Source organism: Bombina bombina, chromosome 4 (assembly GCF_027579735.1).
Source record: "Bombina bombina isolate aBomBom1 chromosome 4, aBomBom1.pri, whole genome shotgun sequence".
Lineage (NCBI taxonomy): Eukaryota > Metazoa > Chordata > Amphibia > Anura > Bombinatoridae > Bombina > Bombina bombina.
In genome coordinates, this window is record NC_069502.1 from 851,638,487 (window position 1) to 851,655,255 (window position 16,769).

The 16,769-nt window shown below is 39.9% G+C and overlaps 1 protein-coding gene across 1 annotated transcript in view; it reads right to left on the reverse strand.

The window, feature by feature from the left end:
- Positions 1–8,341: 8,341 nt before the first annotated feature.
- Positions 8,342–16,769, reverse strand: part of LOC128657985 (gastrula zinc finger protein XlCGF26.1-like) — a 99,642-nt gene continuing 91,214 nt past the window's right edge. Inside the window, exon 10 of the mRNA XM_053712424.1 lies at positions 8,342–9,883. Within this exon, the coding sequence (XP_053568399.1) occupies positions 8,700–9,883 (1,184 nt within the window). The 3' untranslated portion in view covers positions 8,342–8,699. The remainder of the gene's footprint in view (positions 9,884–16,769) is intronic.

Below are 16,769 nucleotides of genomic sequence, written 5' to 3' on the forward strand. Positions count from 1 at the left end.
GGGTATGTGGGTGGTGGGTTGTAATGTTGGGGGGCTTGGGTATTGTATGTTTTTTTTTACAGGCAAAAGAGCTGAAATTCTTGGGGCATGCCCCGCAAAGGGCCCTGTTCAGGGCTGGTAAGGTAAAAGAGCTTTTACCTTTTTTAATTTAGAATAGGGTAGGGAATTGTTTATTTTGGGGGGCTTTGTTATTTTGTTAGGGGGCTTAGAGTAGGTGTAATTAGTTTAAAATTGTTGTAATATTTTTCTTATGTTTGTAAATATTTTTTTATTTTTTGTAACTTAGTTCTTTTTTATTTTTTGTACTTTAGCTAGTTTATTTAATTGTATTTATTTGTAGGAATTGTGTTTAATTAATTTATTGATAGTGTAGTGTTAGGTTAATTGTAGGTAATTGTAGGTAGTTTATTTAATTAATTTATTGATAGGGTAGTGTTAGGTTTAATTATATCTTAGGTTAGGATTTATTTTACAGGTAAATTTGTTATTATTTTAACTAGGTAACTATTAAATAGCTATTGTACCTGGTTAAAATAATTACCAAGTTGCCTGTAAAATAAATATAAATCCTAAAATAGCTATAATATAATTATAATTTATATTGTAGCTATATTAGGATGTATTTTACAGGTAAGTATTTAGCTTTAAATAGGAATAATTTATTTAATAAGAGTTAATTTATTTCGTTAGATTTAAATTATATTTAACTTAGGGGGGTGTTAGTGTTAGGGTTAGACTTAGCTTTAGGGGTTAATCCATTTATTATAGTAGCGATGAGCTCCGGTCGGCAGATTAGGGGTTAATAATTGAAGTTAGGTGTCGGCGATGTTAGGGAGGGCAGATTAGGGGTTAATACTATTTATTATAGGGTTAGTGAGGCGGGTTAGGGGTTAATAACTTTATTATAGTAGCGCTCAGGTCCGCTCGGCAGATTAGGGGTTAATAAGTGTAGGCAGGTGTCGGCGACGTTGAGGGGGGCAGATTAGGGGTTAATAAATATAATATAGGGGTCGGCGGTGTTAGGGGCAGCAGATTAGGGGTACATAGGGATAACGTAGGTGGCGGCGCTTTGCGGTCGGAAGATTAGGGGTTAATTTTTTTAAATAGCTGGCGGCGACGTTGTGGGGGGCAGGTTAGGGGTTAATAAATGTAATACAGGGGTCGGCTGGGTTAGGGGCAGCAGATTAGGGGTACATAAGTATAACGTAGGTGGCGGTCGGCAGATTAGGGGTTAAAAAAATTTAATCGAGTGGCGGCGATGTGGGGGGAGCTCGGTTTAGGGGTACATAGGTAGTTTATGGGTGTTAGTGTACTTTAGAGTACAGTAGTTAAGAGCTTTATGAACCGGCGTTAGCCCAGAAAGCTCTTAACTACTGCTATTTTCCTGCGGCTGGAGTTTTGTCGTTAGAGCTCTAACGCTCACTTCAGAAACGACTCTAAATACCGGCGTTAGGAAGATCCCATTGAAAAGATAGGATACGCAATTGACGTAAGGGGATCTGCGGTATGGAAAAGTCGCGGCTGAAAAGTGAGCGTTAGACCCTTTAATCACTGACTCCAAATACCAGCGGGCGGCCAAAACCAGCGTTAGGAGCCTCTAACGCTGGTTTTCACGGCTAACGCCAAACTCCAAATCTAGGCCCTAGTTAGTTGTGCCGCTTGCCGGTATAGTTCTAGGTTAGGGACTCCCAGCCCTCCCCTATCCCTGTTCCTATATAATATGGGTTTGGCTATCCTGGGTTTTTTGTGCGCCCATATGAATTCATTGGCTACTGTTTGTGCCGTACGCATGAAATACGTGGGCAGTTGGATTGGCACAGTCTGAAATATATAAAGGAAACGAGGAAGTATGCTCATTTTAAAGGCCTGTATCTTGCCGAGCCAAGAAAGGTGTTTCGTTTGCCAGACTTTCAAGTCCTCCTGTACAGCCTTAAGTAAGTTTTGATCATTCAGTTGAAATATGTATTCCCTTGAATCAGCTATCTGTATTCCTAAGTATTTTATTGAGTTGTGTCTTTGTGTGAATTGGTATTGTGTATTAATCTGCCTTGTCATCCGGTCTGTTAACCCAGCTCCCATATATTCCGAATTAGATATGTTTATTTTGTAATTTGATAGGTTACTATAGGTTTTGATTTCCTGCATTAGTGGCGGTATGGACTGTTGTGGGGAGGTTAATGTAAAGAGGATATCATCTGAAGAGGATATCATCTGCATATAGTGTTATCTTGCATTGTGTGTCTCCTATCTGAATCCCAAGTATCTCTTTGTTGTTTCTGACCTTACCCGCTAAGATCTCCATTGCCAATATAAATAATAAGGGAGAAAGAGGGCATCCCTGTCTTGTTCCGTTGAAAATGGGGAAAGGATCTGACAAGGAGTCATTTAGTTTGACTCGGGCTTGGGGTGCATGATATAAAGCAAAAAATTTTCCTATAAGTTTATCTCCTATGCCGAATCTAGTTAGTGTGGATTTTAGGAATCACCAATCTAGCCTGTCGAAGGCTTTTTCAGCATTGACAGCCAGGAAGATTGCAGGGATATCGTGTGTCTGAGAATATTCTAATAAATTAAGTATTTTAATAGTATTGTCCCTTGCCTCTCTAAAGGGTACAAAACCCACCTGATTAGGGTGTACAAGATGTGGTAGGAATCTGTTGAGTCTAGATGCAATGACTTTTGCGTAAAGTTTAATGTCCACATTCAGTAATGAAATAGGACGGAAATTGGCAGGGGTGTCTGCCGGTTTTCTGGGTTTCGGGATCACAGAAATGTGGGCTTCCAGCATTGCGGATGGGAAGGGACATTGTTGGTCTGTTTTATTAAAGAGTGTACATAAATTTGGCAACAGAATGGGTGCTAATTTTTTATAGTAAGAAACTGTGAACCCATCGGGTCCAGGGCTCTTTCCAGTGGGCATTTGTTTCAGTGCTGTTAAAATTTCTAAGGTCGCTATGTGTTATCCCTGATTTAATTGTATTTGCTGTTCACATTTGCCTATAGGCGTATTTATACATTGTATACTGTTTCTTTTCTTTAAACCTGTTTGAAAACAATAAAAAGATATATTGGACAAAATTTCTAAGGTCGTTATAGGAGCTTCCAGTTCATCTGCTTGAGATTTGGTTAACTGGGGCAGGGGTGTTTCTAGCAAGTAATTTGTAAGGCTGACCTCTGTCTGTGTTGAGGGAGCTTCCTTGTTGATATTATAAAGCTGAGCATAGTATTCTAAAAACTGTGTGAGAATTTCTAATGTGGTGTTTACCTTCTTATGTGAGGATGTTTTAACCTCACACACAAAGGTTTTTAACTTTTTCAGTTTTAGGGCGCGAGCCAAATATTTCCCCGCTCTGTTGTTTTCAAAATAGAATTTTTGCTTTGTTTTTAATGCAAGAATATTGGCCTCCTTTAATAAATGGTCATTAACCGATTTCCTTAGGGCCACCTATTTTGATCATCGCCCCCATGTGGAACTTGAAATCCACTGGAGCAGGAATAATGTGCAATGTGAGCGGGCTTTGATTGATACAGGAGCGGAGGCCACACTGATACAGGGCGTTTAAGGGGAAAAGACAATAATTACCAGGCTGGGAGGGAAAACTATAGAGGCAACAAAAGCATGGGTGGATTTAAAGATAGGACATCTTCCTAAACGGCGATGTCCTGTTTTAATCGTGCCCATTCCAGAGTACATAATTGGCATTGACGTACTAAAGGGAGAAACATTACAGTTAAAGGATGGAATGTACAGCTTTGGAGTAAGGCCTTACACGTCCATCAAAACCGTCACAGGAGGAAAATTGTTGATGCCCCCCATACAGGTCCCAGTGGCCTTAAAGAGGGTACACATCCGACAATACCGAATACCGGGAGGGCATAAAGAAATAGGTGATACCATTAAAGATCTAATAGCTGCAGGGGTGGTGAAACCTATCACCACCTCTTGGAATAATCCCATATGGCCGGTCAAGAAAAGTGATGGGACCTGGCGTATGATATTGGATTATAGGGAGTTAAACAATAATACTCCCCCATTAACTGCAGCAGTGCCAGATATGGTTACTCTGATAGACAACATACAGCGTCACCCTGGAACTATGTATGCTGTAATTGACCTGGCAAATTCCTTCTATACAATACCTATAGAGAAGTAGTGCCAGGAGCAATTTGCAAACACCTAGCAGGGACGGCAATTCATGTTCACGCGCCTCCCAATGGGCTACTGTTACAAACTGCTATTTGTAACTGGCCCTTTAAATGGAAAATTGCCCTGCTTCCCTGGATTGTGGAGAAGCCTATTTGCCAGCCTCCTTCCTCATGCCTATGGCCCCTGGAAGACTGTGCCCCTGAAAACGTATTAACTTTTATTGGGTGTGTATGGCCCTTTAAGAACCGTCTGGGGACATATTGTGACTTTGGTGAACAATGCCCCTTTAAGACTATGTCCCCAGACCTGTAAAATAACTTGTCCCTGGCTTCTCCCACTTGGTTCAGTAAATAGGGCTTACTGAACCAAGTACCACACAGGCAGAGTGTTTCACAGAAAGGGAGCACTGTTACAAAAGCATTAGTTTTCATTGTGTGCCATTAAGTGCTATGTGACAGACCCTTCGGTCAGAACTAAAGAGTTAACTTTGTTCAGCTTCAAGAAGCTAGTTTCTAAATACAAGTTTGCTGGCATCAGCTCTAATTAAGTTTAGTGATAAACATTCCCATTGTCTAATCACCTCCAGAGTCAGCCTGCTAGTGATAAGATGGACTGCATTGTTTTCTTGTGTGTAACTTGTTATCTGCTGAAGTAATGTTGTGGCCTGTCAAAGGGCGTTGTCTCTCTATCTAAATGTGTGATTGGGGATTTTATGCCTCCCCCTGAGAGTGTCCTTTTTGCATGTAACCTCAATAAAAAGCAGGCTGGGTGTTCCAGCACATCAGACCTTTTTCTGACCCTCTAACTTGCAGCCTTGACTCATGTTTGTAGGGGACAGCTATAATCACTACAGGGATTGCTATGCTCTTCATACTCCCTTAGCTACTGAGCTCTTGTAAGAGCTCTTGTTCCTGATCCTGCTTCGCTCTACAGAAGGAAGAGGTTCACCTACTGGAGCCTGGTCGTAGGTACAGGGCGCAGAGCAGACGGCGAGATACCAGCCCAGCAGCGGTGGTTCGTAGAGTCTGCATTACTTATGGTGGCTACGCAGTAGTTATGGTGTCTACGGTGCTGATGATACTTTGGTGAGCGCTAGGAGCATCCTTTTCTACGGTCCAACTTCCAGCCAGCCTGGAGGCAACCGTAACATTTGGCGGCAGCGGTGGGATGGCGTCCTAGCGCAAGGAGCAGCACCCCAACAGCACTGGTATCGTATGAGAGTTATTGAGGGCAACGCTAGCCACTGCGCAGCGTCCCTACCTACAGCAGCATGGAGCTGACAAGACACTGGTCAGAACCCTGTGAAGAGCACCTCAACCGGATCCGTCGCTATAAGGGCGCTGATTTCGTTCCAGAGGTAAAGAGGCGGCTAGTCCGATATGGTCCAGACCCTGCGCAGGAGGTAGTCAGTCGAATCATCCGGGAATTGGATACTGAGAACGAAGCGGCACGAGCCTTTGAGCGCCAACTGTGGAGTTTGAGGGTATGGACACCTGGTCTCCAGCGAGAAAGTGAGTTACAGGGAGAGGAGAGCAGCGACCTCCCTCCCCAGCGGCAGTATACCGTGCAGAGGGAAGAGACAACCGGTCTCCTTCCCCAACCCCAACCAGAGATACCCGAGGCAGCAGGCCTCATAGACTGGTCCTGGGAGGACCCCCAGCAGGCAGGTGGAGATGGGACCGCAGTCTCTCTACCGGCCCTACAGGGATGCTGGGCAGGCGGCCCAGATCCCCAGCGACAGACCCAGCTACAGGGAGGGGAGAGCATCGACCTCCCTCCCCAGCTGGAGTGTGCCTTCCAGGGAGAGGAGACAACCGGTCTCTCTCCCCAGCCGCAGCATGTTCCACAGGGAGCGGAGAGCATCGACCTCCCTTCCCAACGGCCGCCGGAGTATCAGGAGGAGGTAAGCCAATCTCCCCCTCCCCAGCTAACTCCTTACTTGGGCCCAGGGTTAACAGTGGAGATGTTAACCCCCACGTTCCCTTTGCCACCGGGCAGGGCTATGCCCCAATTCCCCCAGCAGAAGAGCTGGCATCAGGACAGAGCGCTGCTGGCCTCTGCCCTACAGACCCCCTTGTTACAGGACTGGCCTGCAAACCCCTCACCCCAGCAGAAGCGCTGGCACCAGGGCAGAGTGCCGCTGGCCTCTGCCCCCCAAGTACCACCAGCTATTTGCCCAGCTGCTCCAGGAAGGCCGAGGATGCTACACTTTCATCCTACAACCTGGAACCTACAGGCCAGTACTACTTATTGTGGGGGGGCTACTTTGCTGCTAATGTTTATTTGTGGGTGGGTTGTGAGACTAACTTAGGCACTGACCGACAGAAGGTCAGGTGTCTGGTTAGTCTCCCTCCAAAAGGGGAGATATGTTACAAACTGCTATTTGTAACTGGCCCTTTAAATGGAAAATTGCCCTGCTTCCCTGGATTGTGGAGAAGCCTATTTGCCAGCCTCCTTCCTCATGACTATGGCCCCTGGAAGATTGGTGAACAATGCCCCTTTAAGACTATGTCCCCAGACCTGTAAAATAACTTGTCCCTGGCTTCTCCCACTTGGTTCAGTAAATAGGGCTTACTGAACCAAGTACCACACAGGCAGAGTGTTCCACAGAAAGGGAGCACTGTTACAAAAGCATTAGTTTTCATTGTGTGCCATTAAGTGCTATGTGACAGACCCTTCGGTCAGAACTAAAGAGTTAACTTTGTTCAGCTTCAAGAAGCTAGTTTCTAAATACAAGTTTGCTGTCATCAGCTCTAATTAAGTTTAGTGATAAACATTCCCATTGTCTAATCACCTCCAGAGTCAGCCTGCTAGTGATAAGATGGACTGCATTGTTTTCTTGTGTGTAACTTGTTATCTGCTGAAGTAATGTTGTGGCCTGTCAAAGGGCGTTGTCTCTCTATCTAAATGTGTGATTGGGGATTTTATGCCTCCCCCTGAGAGTGTCCTTTTTGCATGTAACCTCAATAAAAAGCAGACTGGGTGTTCCAGCACATCAGACCTTTTTCTGACCCTCTAACTTGCAGCCTTGACTCATGTTTGTAGGGGACAGCTATAATCACTACAGGGATTGCTATGCTCTTCATACTCCCTTAGCTACTGAGCTCTTGTAAGAGCTCTTGTTCCTGATCCTGCTTCGCTCTACAGAAGGAAGAGGTTCACCTACTGGAGCCTGGTCGTAGGTCCAGGGCACAGAGCAGATGGCGAGATACCAGCCCAGCAGCGGTGGTTCGTAGAGTCTGCATTACTTATGGTGGCTACGCAGTAGTTATGGTGTCTACGGTGCTGATGATCCTTTGGTGAGCGCTAGGAGCATCATTTTCTACGGTCCAACTTCCAGCCAGCCTGGAGGCAACCGTAACAGCTACGTACATAGCCCCACGATCTGCCACAGGAGGAATGTATTATTTGTTTGTTTAAAACTAGCTAGAATTGTCTGAGTAGTAATATAACATAAGATTGTTATCTGTGGTTGCGCAGGCAATTTAGTTATAATTCTCATTGCTAAACAGTAACTGAAAACTGTATAGATGTGGTAGGAATAAGATAATTGTACGAGTATTGTAATTGCATAAAATGTTATAAGCATGCATAGAGGTTTGTGGTATATTGTGGCTTTAATCATATTGCAGAAAAAAACCATTATTGTTATTGTAAGCATTGCAAAAATCCTGTGTGACTTGTCATTTATTTCCTTTTTCAAATGATATATGATAAGTAAACATCCTGAAAAAGAACAGTAAAACACATGGGCATGCAAGGGTGCCAGTGTAACCGGTCACTAGTATTTATTGATAATGTGACTGCTGACAGAAGTAGCATGGTTAATGATTAAGTGTATAGGTCTATACTTTCTGCTCAAATTTATCAAAACTTATAGGATGGCACTTCACAGTACACTTAGACAATTACTCAAAATATACTGCAATCAAATAGTTTTCAAGGCGAAGAAGTGAAAATTTCTTGAATGGTCGAGTCAGTGAACTGACCTAAACTGAAACTAATATGCATTTGACTTACTGAAGACAAAACTAAAGGCATAAAGACCCACAAACAAACAAACATTTCAGACAGCTTCAGTAAAGGTCTGGCAAAGCATCACTAGGGAAAACAACACAAAAAACTTGGTGATGTTCATTGGTTCCAACTTCCAAACTTCAGGCAGTCATTCACTTCAAAATATTTTCAATCAAGTATGAAGAATGATCATTTTATTTAAAATTATGTTAATTTTGATGCCCTGACAATGGGGGGACTTTATTTGAATACTGTTATAATAATTCTTAACAATTCATTGTTGAATTAAATCTTAAAGTCTGTAATTCAATCACATCTTAATTGCTTTATTTAAATATTATTGTAGTGGTGTACATAGCCAAAATGATGTCACTGTCCAAAAATTTATGGACCTGTACAACTGAAATGTCAGTCAATGAAAGTCCAAACGCCCATGCTAGTGGAATGCATCAGAAAAAAATATGTATACTATTACTTATCTACTATCATGCATAAAAAAACTCTTTGTGGTTGAAGACCATTTACTTAAGTGGGCTTAACATCTACTATTCAAGCTCTCTCGTGTATGAGTATTCTGATGTCTAATAAGATTTGATTTTTGGGTGAAACATTTCCCACATACAAAACAAGGAAATGCTTTCTCTCCTGTATGAATTTTCTGATGTGTACTAAGGCTTGATTTCAATTTAAAACATTTTCCACATTCATTACACAAGAATACTTTCTCTCCTGTATGAAGCTTTTGATGATTAACAAGGTCTGCCTTCAAAGTAAAACATTTCCCACATTCAGAACATGAAAATTTCTCACGCGTATGTATTTTCTGATGAGCAATAAGATTTGCTTTCTGGCTAAAACATTTTCCACATTCAGAACATGAAAATGCTTTCTCTCCAGTATGAACTTTCTGATGTGTATTAAGATGCGATTTCTGTGTAAAACATTTCCCACATATAGGACAGGAACATGATTTCTTACGTTCATGTATTTTCTGATGAGCAATAAGTTTTGACTTCTGGTTAAAACTTGTCCCACATTCAGAACATGAAACTTCTTCTTCTGCATGAATTTGCTGATGTCTAAAAAGACATGACTTCAATTTAAAAGTTTTCCCACATTCAGAACATGAAAATTCTTTCTCTCCTGTATGAATTTTCAGATGGTCATTCAGAACTGATTCCTGGATAAAACATTTCCCACATATAGCACATGAAAATACTTTCTCTCCAGAATGAATTTTCAGATGGTCAATAAGAACTGATTTCTGGGTAAAATATTTTCCACATATAGAACAGGGAAATGATTTCTCATGTTTATATACTTTCTGATGAGCAATAAGATGTGTTTTCTGGTTAAAACATTTCCCACATTCAGAACACGGAAATGCTTTCTTTCCTGTATGAATGTTCTGATGTCTAATAAGATTTGATTTTTGTGTAAAACTTTTCCCACATACACAAGAAAATGCTTTCTCTCCTGTATGAATTTTCAGATGGTCAACAAGATGTATTTTCTGGGTAAAACATTGGCCACATAAAAAACATGAAAATTCTTTTTGTCCTGTATGAATTTTCTGATGAGTAAGAAGATGTGATTTGTGGGTAAAACTTTTCCCACATACAAAACATAAAAATGGTTTATTCACTACATGGCTTTTACTGAAATAGTCATCTTCACTCCAGCCTTCACAAGGACTGTCTGATCTCATCAATTGATATGCTGGGAAAAAAACACAGTGAGAATAAAGTTATTTAAAATTATGTTAAAAGTATCTTTAGAAGAAATGTTACATTGATGCCTTTCAATTGGGTAGGTTAAACAAAATGTAATAATCAGTGTTTATTTAAATACAGGTAAAACAACAATACTGAGATATGAGGGAGCAATAGGGTGAGTGTGAGTAAGGGTATAAGTGAGTGCTGCTCTAATATGAATAATTCAGTTATAATAATGCCTACACACCTTTGAGTTTCTTAAAGGGACAGTGAAGTAAAAAAAAAAACTTTCATGATTTAAATAGGGCATGTAATTTTAAGCAACTTTCCAATTTACTTTTATTACTTTGTTCTCTTGGTGTTCTTAGTTGAAAGCTAAATCTAGAAGGTTCATATGCTAATTTCTTAGATCTTGAAGGCCGCCTCTAATCTGAAAGCATGTTGACAGTTTTTCACCAGAGGGCTTTAGTTTGTGTTTCATATAGATAACATTGAGCTCAGGCATGTGAAGCTCCTAGGAGTCAGCACTGATTGGCTAAAAATGCAAGTCAAAAGAACTTATATAAAAGGGGGCAGTTTGCAGAGGCATATATACAAGGTAATAACAAAGGTAAAAAGTATATTATTATAACTGTGTTGGTTATGCAAAACTGGGGAATGGGTAATAAATGGATTATCTACCTTTTTAAACAACAAAAATTCTGGTGTTTACTGTCCCTTTAAGTTTTTAAATATAAATTTGGTTAATAGACATATGTTTAGTAAAAATGGGTTACACTGGATAGGATCTGACTTTAAACATACTGCTATAGAGAGCAATGTTCAGTTGTGGTTTTGCAGGAATGCGATGGGAGCTTAGCATATGCAAATTTAGCAGAACCCCAATTCTCATAGCAATTCTCATAGCATGTGAGATCAATCTCCTTATATTTATCTTTTGCTCTATAGAGGACAAGGAGGAGAGTAAACAAATGGAAAATTGGATTTAAAGGGGCATTAAACATTTTTGAGATTTAAATATAAAATGTTTATAACAGTAGTAAAAAAACAACTTTGTAATAGACTTTTTATTTTTTTTATCACTTTTCCTGTAATTTAACATTAAAAAAACAATTTATGTAAGTTACCTGATAAATTAATTTTTTTCATATTGGCAAGAGTCCATGAGCTAGGGACGTATGGGATGTACAATCCTACCAGGAGGGGCAAAGTTTCCCAAACCTCAAAATGCCTATAAATACACCCCTCACCACACCCACAATTCAGTTTAACGAATAGCCAAGTAGTGGGGTGATGAAGAAAGGAGTAAAAAGCGTCAAAAAAGGAATTAATTGTGCTTTATACAAAAAAAATCATAACCACCATAAAAAGGGTGGGTCTCATGGACTCTTGCCAATATGAAAGAAATTAAATTTATCAGGTAAGTTCTTACATAAATTATGTTTTCTTTCATGTAATTGGCAAGAGTCCATGAGCTAGTGACGTATGGGATAGTAATACCCAAGATGTGGAACTCCACACAAGAGTCACTAGAGAGGGAGGGATAAAAATAATAACAGCCATTTTACGCTAAAAAAATTAATCCACAACCCAAAATATAAGTTTATTCTCATAAATGAAAAGAAATACTTAAACATAAGCAGAGGAATCAAACTGAAACAGCTGCTTGAAGAACTTTTCTACCAAAAACTGCTTCCGAGGAAGCAAATACATCAAAACGGTAGAATTTAGTAAATGTATGCAAAGAAGACCAAGTTGCTGCTTTGCAAATCTGATCAACTGAAGCTTCATTCTTAAAAGCCCAGGAAGTGGAGATTGATCTAGTAGAATGAGCTGAAATTCTATGAGACGGGGCCTGACCCGACTCCATATAAGCCTGATGAATCAAAAGCTTTAACCAGGATACCAAGGAAATGGCAGAAGCTTTCTGACCTTTCCTATGACCAGAAAAGACAACAAATAGACTAGAAGTCTTCCTGAAATCTTTAGTAGCTTCAACATAATATTTCAAAGCTCTTACAACATCCAAAGAATGTAAGGATCTCTCCAAATAATTCTTAGGATTAGGACACAAAGAAGGAACAACAATTTGGCTATTAATGTTGTTATAATTCACAACCTTATGTAGAAATTTAAATGAAGTCCGCAAAACTGCCTTATCCTGATGGAAAATAAAAAAAGGAGATTTACAGGAAAGAGCAGATAATTTCGGAAATTCTTCTAGCAGAAGAGATAGCCAAAAGAAACAACACTTTCCAAGAAAGTAGTTTAATGTCCAAAGAATGCATAGGCTCAAACAGAGGAGCCTGTAAAGCCTTCAAAACCAAATTAAGACTCCAAGGAAGAGAGATTGATTTAATGACAGGCTTAATACGGAGCAAAGCCTGCACACAACAGTGAATATCAGGAATTTCCCAATATCTGTGAAACAAAACAGAAAGAGTAGAGATTTGTCCCTTCAAGGAACTTGCAGACAAACCTTTATCCAAACCATCCTGAAGAAACTGTAAAATTCTAGGAATTCTAAAAGAATGCCAGGAAAATTTATGAGAAGAACACCATGAAATATAAGTCTTCCAAACTCAATAATAAATCATCCTAGAAACAGATTTATGAGCCTGTAACATAACAGGTTGGCAACTGGACATCCGAACAAGATCCGCATACCAAAACCAATGAGGCCAAGCTGGAGCTACCAGCAACACAAACGATTGTTCTATGATGATCTTGGAGATCACTCTTGGAAGAAGAACTAGAGGCGAGAAGATATAAGCAGGTTGGTAACACCAAGGAACTGCTAACGCATCCACTGCCTCCGTCTGAGGATCCCTGGACAGGTAACTGGGAAGTTTCTTGTTTAGATGGGAAGCCATCCCATCTATTTCTGGAAGACCCCATATCTGAACAATTTGAGAAAACACATCTGGATGGAGCGACCACTCCCCCGGATGTAAAGTCTGATGGCTGAACTAATCCGCTTCCCAATTGTCTACACCTGGAATATGAACCGCAGAAATTAGACAGGAGCTGGATTCCGCCTAAGAAAGTATCCGAGATACTTCTTTCATAGCTTGGGGACTGAGAGTCCCACCCTGATGATTGACATATGCAACAGTTGTGATATTGTCTATCTAAAAACAGATGAACGGTTCTTTCTTCAACAGAGGCCACACCTGTAGAGCCCTGAAAATAGCACGGCGTTCTAAAATATTGATTGGTAACCTCGCCTCTTGAGATTTCCAAACTCCTTGTGCTGTCAGAGATCCCCAACCTGAACGACTTGCATCTGTTGTTATCACAGTTCAGGTTGGATGAACAAAAGAGGCTCCTTGAACTATACGATGGTGATCTAACCACCAAGTCAGAGAAAGTCGAACATTGGGATTTAAGGATATTAATTGTGATATCTTTGTATAATCCCTGCACCATTGATTAGCATACAAAGCTGGAGAGGTCTCATATGAAAACGAGCAAAAGGGATCACGTCTGATGCTGCAGTCATGAGACCTAAAACTTCCATGCACATAGCTACTGAAGGGAATGATTGAGACTGAAGGTTCCAACAAGCTGAACCCAATTTTAGTCGTCTCTTGTCTGTTAGAGACAGAGTCATGGACACTGAATCTATCTGGAAACCTAAAAAGGTGACCCTTGTCTGAGGAATCAAGGAACTTTTTGGTAAATTGATCCTGCAACCATGTCTTTGAAGAAACAACACTAGTTGATTTGTGTGAGATTCTGCAGAACGTAAAGACTGAGCTAATACCAAGATATCGTCCAAATAAGAAAACACTGCAATACCCCGTTCTCTGATTACAGAGAGTAGGGCACCGAGAACCTTTGAAAAAATTTTCGGAGCTGTCGCTAGGCAAACAAAAGAGCAACAAATTGGTAATGTTTGTCTAGAAAAGAGAATCTCAGAAACTGATAGTGATCTGAATGAATCGGAATATGAAGATATGCATCCTGTAAGTCTATCGTGGACATATAATGACCTTGCTGAACAAAAGGCAGAATAGTCCTTATAGTCACCATTTTGAAAGTTGGCACTCTTACAAAACGATTCAAAATTTTCAGATCCAGAACTGGCCTGAATTAGTTTTCTTGGACAATGAATAGATTTGAATAAAACCCCAGACCCTGTTCCTGAAACGGAACTGGTATGATTACCCCTGAAAGCTCCAGGTCTGAAACACACGTCAGAAAAGCCTGAGCCTTTACTGGATTTGCCGGGATGCGTGAGAGAAAAAAATCTTCTCACAGGAGGTCTTACTCTGAATCCTATTCGGTACCCTTGAGAGACAATACTCTGAATCCATTGATTTTGGACAGAATCTGCCCAAATGCTTTGGAAGAATCTTAATCTGCCCCCTACCAGCTGAGCTGGAATGAGGGCCGCACCTTCATGCAGAGTTGGGGGCTGGCTTTGGTTTCTTAAACGGCTTTAATTTAATCTGACTTGAAGGAGGTTTCCAATTGGAACCAGATTCTTTGGGGGAAGGATTGGGTTTCTGTTCCTTATTTTGTCGAAAGGAACGAAAACAATTAGAAGCTTTAGATTTACCCTTGGGTCTTTTTTTAATCCAACTGAGAACCAAATAAATTATTACCTTGGAAAGAAAGAGATAGTAATCTAGATTTAGATACCATGTCAGCATTCCAATATTTAAGCCACAAAGCTCTTCTAGCTAAAATAGCTAAAGACATAGATTTAACATCAATTTTGATGATATAAAAAATAGCATCACAGTTAAAATGATTAGCATGTTAAAGAAAGCGAACAATGCTAGACAAATCAGGATCTGTTTCCTGTTGCGCTAAACTTTCCAACCAAAAAGTTGATGCAGATGCAATTCAGCCATAGAGATGGCAGGCCTGAGAATATAGACAGAATATAAATAAGCTTCCCTTAGATAAGTTTCAAGTTTCCTATCTAAGTTGTCATTAAAGGGAGTACTCTCTTCCATAGGAAGAGAGTACTCCCTTTATTTTTTAAAAATAATTTTTATTGAGGTTGAAAAGATAGAGCAACAAATAAATGCTGTTACAAAAATCACAAAGAAAAACAAAAAGGACACATTGGTCATAAGAGCCAAATCAATAAATCAATCCTGTTGCATCACAGAACAAAAAAAAGAACAGACCTCACATTTTTTGTTTTTTTGTAACCTTAGTACAACATAGAATATAAAAGCACTGGCATATAATAGTGAACAAATGTACAATCTATATTGAAAATCATACGCTCTAGTAAGGGGGGGGGGGGATGTATACCATATGAACCTAAAATATTATAATAAAAACAAATGAATTAGAGGGGGTAACTTCAAAGTGCAGTATGTATCGAGGAAGACCCTAATCACCATCCCCAGGTGTCAGAGTCTCATATGGGGAAAGGGGGGAAGGGAGGGAGAAGGGAAAGGAAGGGGGGGGGGCGAAGACTGGTCTTGTAGTTTACCAAACTAAGGATATGCCTGAATTCACTAGTAATCTTAAGAGCTTATCCTTCAGCCCATTATAGCATACCTAAATATAGCGTGGAGTTAAGAATCATATAAACTCTCAATAAAATTACAGCCCTCAACTAAACAAATGTTACTAGTGTTACATAAGACTGACAGCATAACCTGATGCCAATAAAAGTTGAAGGGTGTAACTATACAGCAAATAGAGAATATACAACATAGAGTGTAGGTCAGAGGAAGAAAAACAGTGTACAAATAAGATTAGCTCTGTTGTAAAGGTGCACCAGTTTCCGAAACAGTAAAATATACTGCTTAAGCAGAAATGTACCAGTATACAAAATAAAAAATCTTATTGGTTGGGTGTGGGCCCTACACCCAACCACAAGCAAACCAGACAGATACGCGACCAATCTGTAGAGCTAACCTTTAGGATAAATTACAATTAACAAAAACATGCAAAACTGCTGTAAAACCCTATTAAGCAATTATATGAACATTGTGTATTAACCCAGCACCTGAGCTGCTTTAGATATAACACACAATAAACAAGTAAAATTGGTATCAGTATAGCTGACATCCCATAACTAATAGACATTTACAATGGCTCATATATAATGCAACTGACATTTCACAAATTAAAATAAGCATAGTAAGAACTGCTTCATAGCGTGTGGGAAATGTATTAAGAACTAGGGGAAAAATATAAATATTTGAGAGAACTCTTAAGCCACTTACCAGAAGAGGCAATAATTTTAACGAAAGGCTAATTTGGTATATATGGAGCACAGTGACATGAGAGTAGAAAATTAGTGGGGGAGCCATCTTAGCATTAAGTAAGCTATGAGTCAACCTTTCAATAGTATATAATAACAGCCTTCAAAAGAGAGCATATACCATAGGAACTGTAACTCACAGAGCCACTGAAGGTAAATTAGAGAGGATGAATACAGGGTTCTGTTTGGATAAATCATAGAGATGGAATTCCTTTGTCATACTAATAGTTAGATAATTAGCTGAGTCGAGGGGGATATAGACTACTTAACTACTATTTGCCCAGGAGTAAAGTACATACTAAGCTGTACAGAAATGAGGATTAGAAAAAATGGGTAGAGATATCAAACTCCTTTGCGTACACAAAAATAAATAGTGTATGTGGGTATACTCCAAATGTGGCAAAGAGCTAAGGAATATTGGAGCAATAGTAAGCTATATCTAAATAATATCATACACATTCACAGCAGGGTTATTTTGTATACATAGATGCTTTTCCAACAGAAATGAACTAATAGGAGATGATAGAGCATGTGTGCAGCAGTCATGTTTAACTTCACTGCATGGCTTTATATATCGCCAATAGTTGCAAACCCCAGGGCAGCTAGATGTTGGCACAAAGTCCGGTGAAGGAGATAAATTGTTTTAAAAAAA